Source organism: Lactuca saligna, chromosome 4, assembly GCF_052625555.1.
Source record: "Lactuca saligna cultivar CGN05327 chromosome 4, ASM5262555v1, whole genome shotgun sequence".
In the NCBI taxonomy this organism is placed as follows: Eukaryota; Viridiplantae; Streptophyta; class Magnoliopsida; order Asterales; family Asteraceae; genus Lactuca; species Lactuca saligna.
In genome coordinates, this window is record NC_136420.1 from 166573604 (window position 1) to 166593485 (window position 19882).

The window sequence follows — 19882 nt, forward strand, 5'->3', positions numbered from 1 at the left end:
CCAGAAATAGTTATGGACTTAGACACCTTATCCAACAGGAAGTAGATATGAATCAAGACTGTCATGGGTTGGCTTGTAGAGGTCTAAGATGTTGGACAAAGTGGTGCTACAACACTCATGAGTGCACATAAGTTTTGAGTATTGGATTCAACCCACGCTCACTGGTATCACTTCATGGAATTTATCTCGAGTGATCGTGAGATGGTAATATCGTATAAGTCTTCAAACCTAGAGATATGACTTGTTGCCTATGAGTTGGTTATACATTGATTGTACGTAAACGCATTGGTAACTCGATGTTATAAAACATGCCTTTGTGTATGATTCAACAAGTAGTAGAACAAGCGTATGAGTCGAAGTTTATTTGTTCCTTCTTGGTTTAGAAGCGATATCTGGGCCCCTCGATAACTTTGTGTTGACCCATGTACCGGGCCCGGTCAGAACTAATTTGATGTGTTCAAATTAGTTTAAGCCAAACAAATTGGAAATCGAGAAACAAACTGCTGGACAATAAGTAAGACATTGTTCCATGTATTTTTCCAGCTGAAATCTAGAACAGAGGATAATATGACCACTTATCTTAAATGGCGTATCACCATCATCTCAGTTCTAAGAGACCTTGAAAGAGCTACGATTGTTGATCGGTTCCTGAAGTCATACTTGCAGCTATAGGTATTAGGCTTATCCAAGTGGGAGACTGTTAGATATAGTGCATAAGTCCATAACTATATTTGGTATGTACTTGACCCGACCCGTCATGGTCCATTTGGGTTGCATGGTATCATGCATTTAGATAGACCAAAATGAGAGAAATAACACTTATGGTTAATTAATATATTATAAGTTCTATTATATTAATAGTATTATTTAATTAGTATTCATCAAGAATCAATTTGGAGTTAATTAAGTGATCAAAACAAGACTAATTAAATATATGGGTTGATTGTGTAAATCACTCATACTTATATAGTGGTCTAACGCTCCATGGATTATCAAGTTGGGCTAAAACCCATAGGATGATCAATGGATGCTCCATGGTGTTTTTGAACCCATGGATCATGGAAATGAAGAGTCACGTCAAGTTAGGGTTTACTTGGTGTAACCCTAATTATGACACACTATATAAGCATCATGTTGTAGACGAAAATCGGCACTAGTAAGAAAAGAAGAGGGCTATCCAATTTTAGAAGTGTTATACTTCTCTCAAGGTTATTCCAAGTGTATTTGGTGTTGTGTGAGATATTTGAGGCATCACACTTGAGGTGCTAGTCTCACAAGGTTCTCAAGGAATCCAAGCAACTAAAGGTATGTATATCTTACTATCTTTTATGATGAAAAGTTCCCCATGTATGCTAGATAGGTTAAGAACCTTGGAAAATCAATTTTGCATGTATCTTAGTCAAACATAGATCCAAGGTTTCTAGGGTTGCATGTACACCATAGGAGTGTTTAAATGCTCAAAACCCAATAATACCCAAAGAAACCAATCAGACATAGAGTTCCAAGTGGGGGATATGGTTCTCTTGAATGTGTTACCTTGGAAAGGTGCCATCCGATTCAGGAAGAGGGGAAGGTTGGGCCCCAGGTATATCGACCCTTTCAGGGTTTTCGCCCTGACAAGCCGGGTTTTGTATCTTTTGGATCTTCCAGATGAGCTCAGTTAGAATCATAGCACATTCCATGTTTATCAATCGTGGAAGTGCTAAGTGGATGATTTGTAACGCCCGCTGATTCAGGCTAGTCAAATTAGAGACAGTAAGCATCAAAAATGAATTTTTGATGGAACATTATTTAGAGTAAATAATCTTAACCAAGTTATAGTATATGTCACAAGGGTTCCATACATATAAAAAACGCCGAAATTCGAGTTATAATGAAGAAGTTAGGACCTGTCTAAGTTTTACAGCAAAACCGGCACCACACCAGGATCGTAAAAAGTGAATTTTTGATAAACTACTTTATATCCTTATAGAAGTAAATGAAAGTTGTGGTATACATTAAAGTGAGAGCCTGCATAAAAAGAATGTAAAAATATGACTTCATATAAGGAAGTTATGACTTTTCTAAGATTTCGCATAGCAGTATACGGCCGGGAATTTGAACTTTAGATCGAGTGATTTTTAGCCAATGAAACTTAAATGAGAATTGCATATCTCATTAATAGGAGCTCAAAAATAAAAAGGTAGTTGAAAACGGAGTGCATATGTAGAAGTTATGAATTTTACACGGGTGTTAATAGTGTGGTCTTCTCATACTGTTAAATCTAAAATTGGTCAAGAATTAGCTAATGGAGTCAAAATGCAAGTTGTAGATCTTGTCAATACCTACGTGAGGATATAAAGAATGTCAATAACAAAGCTCATATGTGAATGTTATGGAATTTAGAAGACAGAAGGATGCTGCTGCGAAGGGGGTGACTTGGCTTCATCTGGACCATTGCTTTCTCCTCAAGCCTTGCCACCAGAGGGTGACATGTGGCATCAACATGATGAGTTGGAGGATAAAACTCGATGGGTAGGTACAAAATTCATCCTATAAATACCATGTAAGAGTGCCTTCATTTTTCACACCAAAAACCCTTCACTTCTCTCTCTAAATTCTCTCTATGCCTCCCAAAACCCTCCCAAAGCCGTAGAAACCTCAAGGTGCTAGAGGAAAGCCCCAGAACACCCGAAGGCTCCAAGAAAAAGAGCTTTTCGGCTTTGAATCTCTACCCCTGCAAATCCCGTTTCCTCTCTAAACCTTTTGCAAGTTGAGTTATCCTTACCATACTTTTAGTATAACTTATGTTTAAGTTCATTATCGTTATAATGATCCTATAAATACGATTTATCAGTGATTCCAATTCATTATACTAATTGATCTACTTATGGGGATGATGTCTAGCTTGGGATTTACTGAGGTGTTTAAAGTGGGATTTCCAAACAGTATACTTCGTATACCAAACAGACTCTCCCTCCAATATGATCCTACCTGGTTGTTCCCTACTTGATTGATCATGAAATTAGACTTTGAGTTAACGAAGAATCTAGACTAATAATTAGTCACAATAAACGTTAGACTAAAACTTAGCGATAATAATGCTAGGTTTCATCGAAGGAAGATAGAATCTTTAGAAGCGAAGTGCTGCTCGAGTTTGGAATCATCACTTTAACAAGTGAGTGTATAGTTACTTTTATCTTACACATAGATATTAAGTATTTAATATAAATTATGTGTTTGTGTACATATTATCTGTATTCTTGATATCTATGTTGGATGAAGAAAATATACATGTTTTATTTAATTTAAACCGTATACGTATGTTATACCTATAATTATGATGGGTAAAGATGGCTAGATTAGAGATGAGATGAGAGATGAAAGATGAGATATAAAAGATGATAGAAATGATCAGAGGTGAAAGATGATGAGAAACGATGGCCCAATCGGTGACCCAAGTGATGGCCCAGTCATATAGAAGAGTAATGATGACAACAACGGACTATTCTAGACATTTCATTGGAACACTAGCAAGCTCGCAACATGTAGGTGTTGTGAACAATGTGTTCACCAGATGTACTATAAAAAACTTTGATAGCTATAAACTTAGTGCCTCATAAACAAACATTGGCAGCTATAGACTTAGTGCCTTACAAATGAACATTGGTAGCTATGGATTTAGTACCCTATATCTGATATCCATAAAATTCATAAAAATTTTAAACTTTTTCAAACATCCAAAAACCACCAGTTATTACAATATTTTTTCAAAATCGTTTGTCATCATAGTAATCCCAAAAAAACACGACATAACTTTTATGAGGAGGTACACGATCAAGCCTTCGCCTTCCTACGATCATCCGAAGTACCTGAAACTAAATCCACAACTGTAAGCCCAAAGCTTAGTGAGTTTCCCCCAAAATACTACACCATATAAACTAGAATAATATCATGAACAAAAAATATGCATAGAGAGGCTTCAACCTGACTGGACCGCCTCACCAGGCCTTCAGCCTATCTGGACCACTCACAGAACTTTCAACATGACTGGACCGCCTCATCAGGTCTTCAGCCAATCTGGACCATTCTCCGGGCCTTAGGCCTAACTGGTACACCCTGTTGGGCCTTTATTCTATCTGGGCCGCCCTAGGTCTGTTAGCCTTCAACACATAGCAAGACCACCTCAACCCACCTACAATCACAATATCACATAAGTATCAAACGCTAGCTAGCACATACAATAATCATACAAACCTAATAGATCATCAAGTATAGCACCATCCTATATACTAGGGTACAGATCTAATAGATCACTACACATAGCATAATACGATAACTAGGATACAATCCAAAGGGTCAGCCTTGGTGCCTTCGACCTTGTTAGTAGACTGAGGATGACTCACCTTAAAAGTAGTGCTGAACTGGTAAGACCAAATACCAACTCCAAGACTCAGCTCTAGACTCAACACCTACCACCACCATATAACCATTCTATCAAAACCTCAAAATACCAAAATTGCCTCAAAGTAAAACTTGGTCAACCATGGCCAAACTCAAAGTCAACAGTTAAGGTCAACAGTCCATGTTGACCAAATTCGTCGAGTGTATCTATCGACTTATCGAGTTCCTTCAATACTTAGAAAAACGAGAAAGACCCGAACCAACTCGTCGAGTTTCTATGGTATGCAGAAAACAGGAAAATCCGATTCAACTCGCCGAGTTAGCTAGGCAGCTCGCTGAGTTCTCCTAGTCTTAAAGCATTAAGCCAATTCCCAAGCGAATCTAGTGCTATAAACAATAGATTTGGTCCCTTAGAACTGAAATACCACATAAAGCTGCTAACTTTACGTCCATGCATGGCATCAAGAGGCTAAAACACTAAAACAAAGCTTATTAAGGGACATAGAGCATAAAGGAGGGCCAAGACTTGATAAAGTTGGCGACATTAAGTCCATGGCGGCCATGAGATGTCCAGATCTGAAGTTATAGCATCATAACATGCTCAAATCCAAGAATGGTGCCAAAATAAGCTAATGATGGCCATAAACTTTCAAATGAAGAGATCTAGCAAAGGGATGATTAAGATATCGACTTTATACCTCAAAATGGTTGCAGCAACAATGAAAATCCCAAATCTAAAGCCTTCCTCTGAATCAATCCTCTTCAAGCTTCAAGTTCCTTCCAAAAGAGCACCAAAAATCACACTCCAAGCTCACACACACTCAAAATGAGAGATGAGGCATGAAATAGGGTTTCTCTGGACTGATGGGACGATAAGGGAGGCCAAGAATGAGTCATAAGGTCTTTAGGTAGGGTGTAAAACCCTAAATATTAGGGTTTCAAATTCAGCATTCAACTCGTCGAGTTGGGGCCTTCCAACTCGTCGACTAGATCTTGAACAATGTGCAACCATTATAACTCTACACAATGAGTCGACACCTCCCAACTCATCGAGTTGCCCTGAAAATATATTTATAAAGCTTTAAATTTGTACCTAAAGATTGGGATGTTACAACTCTCCCCCACTTGAACTAAGCTTAATCCTTCAAGCCCACTATAGTGAACAATTCCGGATAATGCTCCCGCGTCTCAGCATCCGGCTCCCAAGTCCATTCGTATCCCCTCCGACGCTGCCATTGTACCATCACCAAAGGTACTTCCTTTCTCCTTAAAAATTTCACCTTTCTCTCCAAAATAGCTACGAGCCTCTCAACGTAATTTAGGCGCCCATCCACCTGAATCTCATCTAGTGACATAACCACATCCTCATTCAATATATTTTAAGTAGTGATGATAGTGAGGAGTATGTCTAATATATTTTAGGTAGTACACCAGAATAGACACGAACACTAGCTAATTTAAGGAAGATGCCTAAATTTATTTTATGTGCTAAATGATTTGTGATGCTTTATGATGCTATCGTTTGATCGAATCTATGGTCTGTTGCCGACCGGATTTGGAAACTTTATGTGTTCAGACTTCTAAATGTTTAATTACAGTATTAGAAGGGGCATGTAATTTTACAAAAAGATAAGGAGATTTATACGTCTACCGTAAATAAAGCTTTCCTATCTAAATTCTCGGTAGTGCACACCGAATGTCTAATATAGTGTATGGATCGACACGGCAAGAACCTGAAGCGGATTGGGAAACGTTAATGGAAATGTTAATCAATGGCATGTGATTAAGCGTGCACCTAAAGAAGCAGCTTCACCTGAGCCAATCACGATGGCAGGAGTGCAAGCGATGATCCAAATGATGTTGGATCATCAGATGGAGGAAACAATGTGTTTACTTCGACAGAATAGTGATGAGCCTACTATACCTATTGAACAACCCGAGCTGAACATTAAGCAATCTAATGAAGGGAACTATAGTCAGACTTTCAGTCAAGCTGAACCATGAGTGGGTAGGAGAAGCCACCCCGATTGAGAAAATGATGGACGTGGATGAAAGGACAAGGTTTTCATGGCATCCAAACCACCAAGTCTTTCTGGAAGCCCAATTCCAGTGAAAGTCATAGATTGGATCTCCGAGATGGAAATGATGTTTGAAAGTTGCGACTGCAACAATAAACAGAAGATCGCTCTTGCAGTTACACTATTAAAGTCAGGAGTACTGAGCTGGTGGAAGCTACTACCTAATATCATGCCAAAAGGAGAAGCTAGCAAGATGTCTTGGGAAGAATTTTTGGTGCAACTGAAAATGCAGTATTGCTCTAAGCAACATCTTCTTGAGATCAACAACGATTTTCAGAACATAAAGAAGGGAAGAATGAGTGTCACCAAGTATGTTGCAAGTTTTACGGAGAAGATGAAGCTTGATTCTTACCTAGTTCCAACTAAACTCTCCAAATTCAACAAGTTTAATAATGAATTGCCAGCGGACTTTAGTATAATGGTCAAGCAAGCAACCACTTTGAAAGTCGCCATCTGGGCAGCTAAGAATGGTAAGACCCAGATAACAGAAAAGCGTCTAGAGAAAGATTAGGTTGGCGAGAAAATGAAGTTTGATGGATCTTTAAGGTCCAGCAATAAGAGAAAATTCTCGAAGTCCGGAGGAGGAGGAGGTGAAGCAAGATGGTGCGATAAGTGCAAGAAGAAATACCTTGGAAAATGTGACGATGAGGTGACATGTTTCAAGTGTGGAAAGTCTGGGCATTACAACAATGAGTTCACATTCAACAACAAGGTGTGCTTTAGATGTAACGAATAAAGGCATATTTCTAGGGACTGCCCGAAGAAAAATGAAGCAGCAAGGCCAAATGCACTGCCAAAGCCAAAGGGAAGAGCATTCCAAATGATCCTCGATGAAGCAGGTGACATAGCAAGGGATCAGGAGTAAGGGACTTTATATCCGATGAACAAGATATAAAGTAGCCATGTGGATAGTATCATGTGGTGTAGCCTATTAGAGGCATAGTATAGGTTGAACTTGAACATCTATGTAATCGTTTCAAAAAATAATATAAAGCTTGGTTATGTTATTCGATGTGTTAAATGCTTACGCGAAATTTTTGTATGGTGACTTGGAAAACTATAAGACAATACATGGGACGAGTATGATTACGTGTGAATAGTAGTAGAGGCCTATATTATCGGAAGGATAGGACTTGCACTTAGATTAGGGAAAGTCAAAAGGTTACCACGTCACTACTAATTAATTCCGTTTTCTTCAAGTATGTCGTTACCATCATTTCGGAAATGACTAAGAAGATGATTGTGTAATTGATGGGTTTCGAGCAAAAGAACACCATATGTGCACATGCAAAACCCTAAAGCTTTGGATCTAGGTTTATCTATTATACATGAAAATTTATCCAAAGCTTGTGAACCCTAATCTAGCATACAACAAAACTAATTGAATATCAAATAAACAAGTTAGATGAATTCCTTGATTGTTAATTATAGATCATGAAGCTTTAAGAGCTTTAGCACCCCATATGTTGTGCCTCTAATCGCTTAAAAACACCAAAGCAACTGGTAAAGCAAGAGAGAGAGAGAGGGGAGAGGGAAAATCGGCTCCAAGACTCCTAGGGTTCAAGTGTAGCCGAAATCCCATGCCTTAGGGGTCTTTATATAGGGTGTGGAAATTAGGGTTTCAGTGGTTATCCTTATCTGGTGTAACACTAGTCAAAATAGGTCAATAGACAATCAAATGTGATTATGCCAATCATGTAATGTGATTATGTTAACCTAGTAATGTGGTAAGAATGTTATGTAGTTCATGATAAATTCTAATACAAATATGAACTTTCATTATGATACAACTCAAAGTATCTGTCCGTACGATTCCAAAAATATAGAGAACGTCTGAATCTGACATCGCATGAAGAAGTTATGATAACCGAACACTATAAATCTCTATAATAAGAGGAATTTAAAATAGATTTACAATTAGCTATTTAAGTCTAAAAGAGAGTTTTAGTACTCGTAAATACCTACGTGTGCATATAAAGAACATCAAAAACAGAGTTCGTATGCAAAAGTTCTGGCCTTCCGAAGATTCATCTTTTAGAAACCGTAAATCTAACTAAACTCACGACGTGAGTTTTATGACACTCACGGCGTGAGGGATCATTTATCCATATATCGGAATCCAGAAGGTGCGACGAGGCTGCAGGATGATAGAATCCAAACTCACGACGTGAACAAAGAGTTATTCACGACGTGAGGAGTCACATGGCAACCTTCCGAAGCTAGGGACGCAAATGGAAAGTCTACGGGATGAGCATGCAAGACTCATGACGTGAGTTTTATAAAACTCACTACGTGAAAGTCCTAAAATCTTACTACAAATAGCAGGTTCGACTTCAGCTATTCCTTACACCATTTCCTTATTTCCTCTCTCTCTTGCTGAAGCCATCTTGCATCCCAAGCCCCGACGATTTCGTGACGCTGACTGTTTTGCTTAGATATCATAAAATCACGCTACTAAGGTGAGTTTCACGGCCCCACTTTCTAATAATTTCGGGGGAAAACGCATGCTAAATATTGTATATATTTATTATTATGTCTATATGATAATATATTAGTATCAACATAGATAGTTATAATAACCGGAATATAGTTATTTCGTATCTGAAAATATACAACTATTGTAACGTTATCAACTTGTTATTGTTATAGTAGTATATTAATGTAGATCTTGAGTTATACTTAGGATTATATATATATATATATATATATATATATATATATATATATATATATATATATGTTGTGTACAATATAATTCCGATGTTATACTCGGAAGTTCTATATATTAAGTTATGAAGTATGTTGCTATTAATAGTTTTATGTCAAGATAAAACTCGATATGTTATATATTGTTATTGTTAGTTTTATGTTAAGATAAAACTTGGTATTGTTATTGATAGTTTTATGTCAAGATAAAACTAGGAACATTATATGTTGTTATTAGTGGTTTTAGGTCAAGATAAAACCTGGTTTTTACTTCAAGATATAGCTGTTATACTGCCTAAATATTATGAAGTTAGGAGTAACGTTTAAAAGCGAAGTCTAGTAACATAAGGTTTTAGACATGAACATGATTTTGTTGTTAGAGCTATAGGAAAGCTGTCAAAGTCTACATGAGTAATTGTATTCATCAACTAAGATTGGGGATCTTAGTGGAAATCCTCTGAACTGTAACCGTTAATCCCGTGTGAGCAAGGAAGTCGTGTATAATTAGTATACCGGCTGACCACCCCACTTGTGATTGTTAGCTACAGTCAACCAAAAACAAGTGATGAACTATCCTTTTATTTGTTATTATTCCGGCATCGATGAAGCGTATGGTGTTGTTTCTCATGTTAAATCATGAGTGTATTTGTTCTCATGGTAAATCATGAGTGTATTGTTCTATCAGAGGTATTATGTCATAGCAGCGGTTACAGGCTCATGGTAGCAAATTGTTAGAAACATTATACCTTGTCGTATACAAGTATTAAAGTTAAGTATAAGTTTTCCCCTACTTATACCTTAAGATTAAGAAATATTTAGGTATAACACTTAATTGATAAGTATACTATAATACCTAATGTTGGAAAGTCAAAATGATACTTTCAAAACTATACTTTTGAATGTGGAAAAATGTATTATTTTATGGAGTCAAAACCTGTGAACTCACCAACTTTATGTTGACGTATTTTAAAATTCATGTGTTTTCAGGAACTTGAAAAGGTTGTATGTATTCGAACAAGTGAAGTTTTACTATTATCTTTCTGTTCATTATGAAGTATGTCATAGTCAGATATTATGTAATAAATACTAGGAAAACAATAATGTGACTTTCAAACATCAATAAAGGTATGTATTTTCTTTAAGTATAGTTCGATGTATGTTATATAACTGTGATACGAAAAATGACGTTACACTACCAGGTGTTTCCGTCGACGGCCAGGGTGTGCCAGATTGGTATCAAAGCTATTAACTATAGTGAACTAGTACTTTCTTAGGAAAGCACGACTATAGTTTAGGACTTACTCTATTAGGTTTACGTATATCCCTTATCCTATAAATAAAAACTATTATTAATTATACTACTGAAGGACTACTTACGGGAGCGGTGACAAGGATAGACATGTCAATTTGGGTTCTGGATTTCAGAACGGCTATATCCTAAAATGATCATGCCCTTTCGGCAGTCCTGTTTGGCCGGAGCCTTATCAGATAGACCTGAAATAACAAACAATAGTAAAAGCGTGAATATAATAAATAAGAATATAGAGTCAGATATAACGACTCAGACCCACGATGAGAATACACCTTAATACCCGGAATGTTTTTGATCTCAAGGATTTAGATCAAATATTCCAACTAAAGTTTATATGTGCATAGATCCTATCATAACTAGGTGTAGGTGTGCAACTACATTTTATTATGATCAGATCATATGAACTATTTAATTTGGGAGAAATATTTAATAGACTAAACTCTTGGTGATCCAAAATATATAGGAATCCGACATGGCACATTCACGAGAATGGATAATCATCAAGGATACGGATGAAGAAGAGGAACTTTCATTCCATGTGATGGTAGGCGATCCTTACTACCCTATAAATCCAACCACCTTTCATCCAATACCTTCTGAGGGTGGAGCACCTTTACCTTCCAATGAATGGGAAGAGAATGAACCAATGGAAGAGAGCAAACCAATGGAGGAGATAGAATCGGCAGCATCATCTCTACCACCGCTGAACATTCTTTATCATCAAGTTCCAGGAGGAGCAAAGATGCAACGCACAGCACGTAATTCTATACCAATATGGAAAAATATTAACGTGTGTGCAGCCACACACTTGTGTGTGCGGCCACACACCTGTTTGTACGGCCGCACACCCAACCGCACTCACCTTCACCCTCACACTCAATACCTTATATGGATGGATACCCCTTCATTCATTCATTTGGATGTTTCTCTTCCCTCTCTCTACTTTCTCTCTCTAAAATCATCAACCAAGAACACTTGGAAGGCTTCATAATTGTGATCTACTCCATTTTCAAGCTAAGTATAGTGGTAAACACTTGAATCCCAAGCTTAAAACACATCATGTTCATCATGTTCATCATCCCTTGAAGGTATACGGCCGCACACCTTCACATGGGGGCAGCATACGTTCAAATATCCCAAGTGTGAAGAGTAAACACTTCAAAATCATCATATAGACTCAAATGAGGAATGTACAGCCGCACACTCTTGTGTGTTGCCTCACACACACTCCTGGCCGCACTCCCCAGCCGCACACTCATTTTCAAGACCATACACCCACTCTAATGCCCATATTTGGCCTTAAACTTGCATAACTCATTAAGTCTGGATCATAGGACACTTATTCTTAGTAATTCCAAGCCCTAAGGATGTTTTCCTATCATGTTTAGTCATGAAACACCTTATTTCTAACTCATTTATGTGTCGTCACGTGAATAATAGGGGCCATATGCGTTCAGGGCATCCGTTGACACTCGAACCCTACATTAAGCGGTGAGTTCATACCCCTACTCTTTTCAATGTTTTTCACTGTTTTCAGGGGGAATACAAGCAAAGTACAAGGAATACTTATACTTTAAACTTGTTTTTACATGTGTTGCGTTCCCTAATTCATATGCTTTTAACACTGATAATCATAATAGATAACATTTTGAACTCGCAGAACACACCATCGTATTATTTGTGAAAAACATTATTAAATGTTGTGTTTTATATTTTCACAAATGGTTTTCCACATTATATCAGTTAAAAGAATAACCTTTGATCTTGAAACATGAAACATGGTACAGTGTTTTGTCCTCGGTAACACTCCACAGAGATACGCGAGTGGAGGATCATCGTTTGCATCAGTACCTTTCTATATTATTACTAGTAAATTTGTTATTCCTATAATTTGGAGACATGTCCTCAGTAACACTCCACATAGATACGAAAGTGGAGGACCGCCCCCGTAATCAGAATCTCCTGGAGAGAGAACGTAACTTGAGTGTATGGATCTATATGGGGCTGACTACCCCACACTTGGCTGCAAGCTACAGCCGAACCGAAAGGTTCAAGGGTAACGAAAGTCATAAGGTGATATGGACTACTTATTGCCATATCTATTCTATCGTATGGTTACGGAACTCGCAATTTGGATAATAGAGATTTACTAAATGGTAATAACAGCAAGTAACTATGTTTACTTTACATACATTAGTTTTTTATATGTGTTAAAACTAATATGTAACAGCCCGAAATCCGGGTATTCTTCTTTTGGCCTTGCATCTTGATTAAGTTAATGATTTAGGGTTTTCATGGTAGGCGAGTACGCTGGGCGTACAAGGTGTACGTTGCGCGTACTCGCACGCCTTATTTGGACACGTTCCCCCTCAGGTAGGCGCGGCGTACCCAAGGTTACGCCCTGCATAACTGATTCCAAAATCTAATTTCCTTTGTTGAGGCTATAAAAGGAATGTGTGGCTGGACTTCTCAGCCACCACCCCTCAGAGTGAAACCCTAAATAGTGTGTGTCATCGTCCTTAAGCCTTTGTGTGTGCATTCTAAGCTTGTTAGTGCCATTTTAAGGTTGCAAAGGAGAAGAAGAGCTTGTTGTAGAGGCTAGAAGTGGTGCTCAAGTGTAGATCTGAGCTTTGCAAGGGTTAAAGCTTCAATTTCAGGTAAAAAGTTTGGATCTTGACACTTGGTTCTTGTTATATGCTTTAGATGTGATTTTCTAGGGTTTAAGTCCCAAAGGTGGAGACTTTTGTGCAAATGGCCTCCATAAGCTTAGATGCTTCATGTTTCTGATCTATTAGAGTTATAGACTCATAAAAATGGCATCTTGGACGTGGGTATTGCACCATGCATGAGATCTAGGTCCTTGAGTTTGAATAAAAGGTTGTTATCTGATGTTGGAGCCTTTACAGCTATGCTAAGGCCTAAAGGTCTCAACTTTATGGGTTTAGACACACTAAAGGAGCTGGATCTGGAAGTTGGACTAATGATTTAACCGATTAAGACCAAAAATGCAGGGTGGCTGATTCTGGCGGTTACGTTGGGCGTAACTTCCAGCGTACTGGGTGGAGACCCCAATACAGGGTGAGTTAGCGATCTACGCCCTGCGTACATCTAGCAGTACGCCCCACATACTCTCATGGTTGACTTTTGTTGACTTTTAGGGTTTTGGTCAACATGAGGACTTTAGGTCAAGGAAGGGTAAAATGGTCTTTTACCCTTTCAGGAAGGATGATAAGGGGTAAATTTTTAGTAGTGGAATTCATTATGTATTAAATGATATTTTTATGCTTAGGCGAGGTTGAGCCGTCGTTGGATTCGGTGATAGCGAAGACACGAGATCTTAGACTTTCCACGAGGTGAGTCTTCTCACTATATTGTACCCGGAAGGGTTTGACTGTATGACCGGAAGGTCGAATATGATATGACATATATGCATTATGTGTGATAAGTTAATCGTTATATGTGCTTGATATGGGCCGGAAGGCATTATGTTATGGGCCGGAAGGCGAATATGTTATGGGCCGGAAGGCATTGTAATATGGACCGTAAGGTTGACGTGGGTAGGACTGGAAGGTTTACCCAGTCGGGACGGAAGTCCCCTGAGACACATGGACCGGAAGGTCAGGGCCTGGAAAGGTGTATGTGCGTAGGTTGTATTTTGGGGAACTCACTAAGCAATTATGCTTACAATTGTTGTGTTATGTGTTTCAGGTACTAGCGAGGATCGTGGGAAGGCGCCGGCGTGATCGTACACATTATCTGGAAAAACTATTTTTATGATCTTTGTGATGTATTCGGTTGTGACAATATTGTTTACGTTTGAATTTGAAATATTAATCGATGTTTTTGATGTTTGCAAAAATGAAAATTTGGTTTTAAAATTTACGTCGTTACAAGTTGATATCAGAGCCTTGGTTTGAGGGATTCGGGTACACTTTCGGGCGTAACTGAACTCAAACCGGGGATTTGAGAAAATTTTAATTAATAAATCAATAAAATTTGATAAGTGATTCTTGAAACGACCAAAGAAGAAGAAGTGTGTACAGTCAGCCAGCACCCGAACGGTAAAATCCCCAAAATACTCTTACAATATGAGTTATGAGATATGACATGATAGGATATGCATGCTAGTAGACTAGGTATTCATATTAGGACTAGAGTGGCCTGATTTGTGATGCCTTAGTCTAGGGAAACCTGCTTCTATGAGGTGCTTTGAGAGTGAGTGGGTAGCTAGTGCATGGCAAGAATAGAGTACTTAGGATCCGGGGTTTAGGGAGGAGGACTTGGGGTGAATGCTTATGCGGTGTAGTTGGTAGTATTGGGCTCGTACTACTGAAGACACCGGGTCAATGGGCAACCCAAGTAAGAATCCATGGGTATGGAGACTTTGTGGGGCTGCGTTATCGAGTGCGATTATGCTCGATAGAGTCTCTATTATTTTTATGTTGTATTTCAGAGACATCATGGTTGGACCACGCCACAGACCTGGTACGAGTAGTGTGACTGACGAGGAGCTTCATCAGATGATTCATGAGGAGGTGGCTGCAGTGATCCGGGCTGAAATTCCGGAGATGTTTGGGTCTATTAAGACCACACTGATGGAGACATTTGATGAGCGGTATGCCACGTTGACTGAGGCCGCAGTCGCTGCAGCTACCGCAGCTGTGGCCGCTGCCAGACCACAGGGAGGTGACTCGTTGCTGTTCCAGGAGTTCAGCAACATGAAGCCACCTGAGTTTGATGGGATGCAGCATCCAATCGCTGCGATGAGATGGATTGTTGACATCGAGGGATGCTTCTACACTTGTTCATGTCCGGAGCATCTGAGGGGACGGTTCGCCTTGAACCAGCTCCGCCTGGGAGCAAAGGATTGGTGGAAGTTCGTGACGGTGAACTTCACTCTGGCAGAGGTTTCAGTTGTGACTTGGGAGAGGTTTACTACTATGTTCAGAGACGAGTACGTTCCCCCGGTGGAGAGGGAACAGTTGGTTCAGGAGTTCTTGACCCTCAAGCAGGGTAGTGATTCTGTCACGGTGATCACGCGGAAGTTTCATGAGAGGGCGATGTTCTGCCCCGAGCAGGTGTCCACGGAGCAGGCTCGGATGAGTCGGTATTTGGGTGTGCTAAGGAGGGATATTCGGGAGTTCGTATCGAACTCGTCATATCAGACTTTTGCTGAGCTTCAGGCGAATGCCAGGAAGCGTGAGATCGAGTTGGAGACCCAGGCCAGGGAGGAGGCCGAGTCTCAATAGGTGGATCGGCGGCCGGCTCAGTCTTAGCTGGTAGCCAAGCGGACCAAGTCCGCCGATTTGAGATCAGGAGGTCAGAAGGGCCGCACTTGCAGAAAGTGCGGCAAGGGTCACGAGGCGGCATGTCGATCGGGTGCTTGCTACAAGTGTGGAAAGGAGGGGCACATTGCTAGGGATTTCCCCAAGGGATTCATGGTTTGCTTTCATTGCAACCAGACCGGCCATCGGAAGGCCGAGTGCCCCCATCTTTGCCCGGGATCTACGCCTGCTGCTAGGGTTACCGAGACTCGGCCAGTGAAGGCCGAGGCTCCGAAGGCTCGTGCAAGAGCTTTCCAGTTGACTGCGGAGGAGGTCCGCGCAGCACCTGATGTCGTAGCCGGTATGTATTCTTTCATGTATTTACTTTTATGCTAAGATATTGTGCTTATATTATGATATGCGTAGGTACTTTTCTTGTGAATTCTGTACCTGCTTTGGTATTATTTGACTCGGGTGCGAGTCGGTCTTTTGTATCGTTGGCTTTTAGCCAGCACATCGGTATTGATCGAGAGGTGATGAGTCGACCCCTGCGAGTTTCTATAGCAGATGAGAAAGCAGTATACGCCACTGATGTCATTCGAGGATGTGTGATCGAGATTTTTGGGGTCGAGTTCCCTATAGACTTGGTTCCTATAGCTATGGGGGATGTCTGCATCATCGTGGGCATGGACTGGTTGAGTAAGTTTGGGGCAGTCATTGACTGCGAGAGACAGCTGGTGACGATTCGAGACCCTAGTGGGGGAGTGCTTACGGTTTATGGAGAGAGGACCCGGTGTGGGTCGGCGTTTTGTTCGGCTTCCAAGGCAAGGCAGAGTTTGCAGCAGGGCTACAATGGATTCATAGCCTACGTGATGGATACTCGAGTGGCCGCGGGGAGGCCCAATTCGGTTGATGACGTTCCTATTGTATGCGAGTTTTCGGATGTGTTCCCCGAAGAGTTACCAGGTGTGCCTCCGGAAAGGCAAGTGGAGTTCTGTATCGATATGGTTCTGGGAGCGGCGCCCATCGCCAAGGCGCCTTATCGTCTCGCTCCACCAAAAATGCAGGAGTTATCCTCGCAGCTTCAGGAGCTGTTGGGAAAGGGGTTTATTCGACCGAGTAGCTCACCTTGGGGAGCGCCGATTTTGTTCGTCAAGAAAAAGGATGGTTCACACCAGATGTGTATCGATTACCGGGAGTTGAACAAGTTGACGATTAAGAACCGGTATCCGTTACCTAGGATCGACGATCTGTTCGATTAGTTGCAAGGGGCATCTTGGTTCTCCAAGATAGACTTGACGTCGGGTTATCATCAGATGAGGGTTCGGGATGAAGATATCCAGAAGACTGCTTTCAGAACTCGTTATGGACATTATGAGTTTGTGGTGATGCCTTTTGGGCTCACCAATGCCCCGGTTGCGTTCATGGATCTTATGAACCGGATGTGCCGACCGATGCTAGATCGGTCGGTGATCGTATTCATTGATGATATTTTGGTGTATTCGAGGTCTAGGGAGCAGCATGAGGAACATTTGAGGGAAATTCTTAGGGTATTGAGATCGGAGAGGATGTATGCCAAATTCTCCAAGTGTGATTTCTAGTTACGAGAGGTCCAGTTCCTCGTGCATCTTGTTAACCAGAAAGGGATATTGGTCGACCCGGCCATGATTGAGGCGGTGATGAGGTGGGAGGTGCCGAGATCGCCTACTGAGATCAGGAGTTTTCTGGGTTTGGCTGGATATTATCGCAGGTTTATCAAGGATTTCTCCAAGATTGCCATGCCACTTACTAGGATAACCCGGAAGGGTGCTGCGTTTTCATGGGGACCGGAGCAGCAGTCATCATTCGTGACGCTTCGTCAGAAATTGTGCGAGGCTCCGGTGCTTGCACACCCGGAAGGGTTGGAGGATTTTGTGGTGTACTGTGATGCATCTATATCGGGTTTGGGGGCGATGCTTATGCAGAGGGGACATGTGATAGCATATGCTTCGAGGTAGTTGAAGCCTCATGAGTCGAGATATCCCACCCACGACCTGGAATTGGGGGCTGTGGTGTTTGCCCTCAAGATCTGACGGCATTATCTTTATGGGGTTCGGTGTACCATCTACACAAACCACAAGAGCCTGAAGTACTTGATGGATTAGCCAAATCTGAATATGCGACAGAGGAGATGGTTGGATGTGGTGAAGGATTACAATTGTGAGATCCTGTACCACCCGGGGAAGGCTAATCTGGTGGCCGATGCGTTGAGCCGTAGGGCGGAAAGCGCCCCGATCCGAGATATTTGTACGAGGTTCACGGTGATGACCCCGATTTTGGATACTATTCGAGGAGCTCAGGCTGAGGCTGCGAAACCAGAAAACCAGAAGATGGAGCGAGTTGTAGGTCAGGTGTCAGGATTCGTCACGGATGGTCGAGCGCTTATGACTTTTCAGGGTCGGATTTGGGTACCGTTTGTGGGCAGTGCGTGTGTTATTTTGATGGAGGAAGCGCATCGATCAAAATTCTCGATTCATCCCGGGGCTACGAAAATGTATTTGGATCTACGGAAGGAGTATTGGTGGTCCTGTATGAAAAGGGATGTTGCATGGTTTGTTGAGAGATGTTTGACTTGTCGGCAGGTTAAGGCCGAACACCAACGACCGCACGGTAAATTGCAGCCGCTAGATATTCCCAAATGGAAGTGGGAACAGATTACCATGGATTTTATCACCAAATTACCGCGGACTGCGAGGGGATTCGATGCGATTTGGGTGATCATGGATAGATTGACGAAGAGTGCTCATTTTCTAGCCATCAGCGACAGCTCTTCTGCGGAGAAGTTGGCGGAATTATACGTGAGGAAGGTGGTATCACAGCATGGGGTTCCGATGTCGATTGTTTCAGACCTGCGTTTTACTTCCAGGTTTTGGAAGATGTTTCATGAGGAGTTGGGTACGAGACTGCATTTCAGTACCGCATACCACCCGCAGTCGGACGGACAAAGCGAGCGAACGATTCAGACGCTTGAGGATATGCTCTGAGCATGTGTTTTGGATTTCGGAGGGAGCTGGGACAACTATCTACCCTTAGCAGAGTTTTCTAATAACAACAGCCATCATTCGAGCATTGGTATGCCACCCTTTGAGTTATTGTATGGGCGGAGGTGTCGCACCCCCATATGCTGGGGAGAGGTGGGGCAGCGGGTGATGGGTAGCACGGAGATCGTACTCCAGATGATCGAGCAGATTCAGCAGGTCAGGCAGAGGTTGTTGACCGCGCAGAGTCGCCAGAAGAGTTATGCGGGCAGGCGGCGATCCGAGCTCGAGTTTCAAGTGGGTGACCTTGTGCTCCTAAAGGTCTCTCCTTGGAAGGGAGTGATATGGTTCAGGAAGAGGGGCAAGTTGGGGCCCCGGTATATTGGACCCTTCAGGGTAATTGCTAGGGTAGGCCGGGTAGCCTACCGGTTGGATCTACCTGCTGAGTTGGGGTAGATCCATGATACCTTTCATGTCTTGCAGTTAAGGAAATGTATTGCCGACGAGTCGGCAGTGGTGCCATTGGATGATACTCAGGTGGATGTAGGCCTGAACTATGTGGAGAGACCGATAGCGATCAGGGATCTGAAAGTTAAGGTTCTGAGGAACAAGGAAGTACCCCTGGTACAAGTGCAGTGGCAACATCGGAAGGGGTCCGAGCTGACATGGGAATCCGAGTCTGAGATCCGGGATCAGTATCCGGAGTTGTTTTCAGTATGAGACTTCGGGGGCGAAGTCTGATTCTAGTGGGGGAGAATTGTAACAGCTCGAAATCCAGGTATTCTTCTATTGGCCTTTCATCTTGATTAAGTTAATGATTTAGAGTTTTCATGGTAGGCGAGTATGCTGGGCGTACAAGGTGTACGCTGCGCGTACTCGCGCGCCTTATTTGGACGCGTTCCCCCTCAGGTACACGGGGCGTACCCAAGGTTACGCCCGGCGTAACTCATTTAGACCCAAACCCTAATTTCCTTTGTTGAGGCTATAAAAGGAATGTGTGGCTGGACTTCTCAGCCACCACACCTCAGAGTGAAACCCTAAATAGTGTGTGCCATCGTCCTTAAGCGTAGTGCCATTTTACGGTTGCAAAGGAGAAGAAGAGCTTGTTGGAGAGGCTAGAAG

At 41.5% G+C, this 19882-nt stretch overlaps 1 protein-coding gene across 1 annotated transcript; it reads left to right on the forward strand.

Annotated features, from left to right (window-relative positions):
- Nucleotides 1-6450: 6450 nt before the first annotated feature.
- LOC145040327 (uncharacterized) lies at nt 6451-6972 on the forward strand. Its single transcript, XM_078988269.1, has one exon. It carries the CDS (start codon nt 6451-6453, stop codon nt 6970-6972), a length of 522 nt encoding a protein of 173 aa, XP_078844395.1.
- Nucleotides 6973-19882: the final 12910 nt, after the last annotated feature.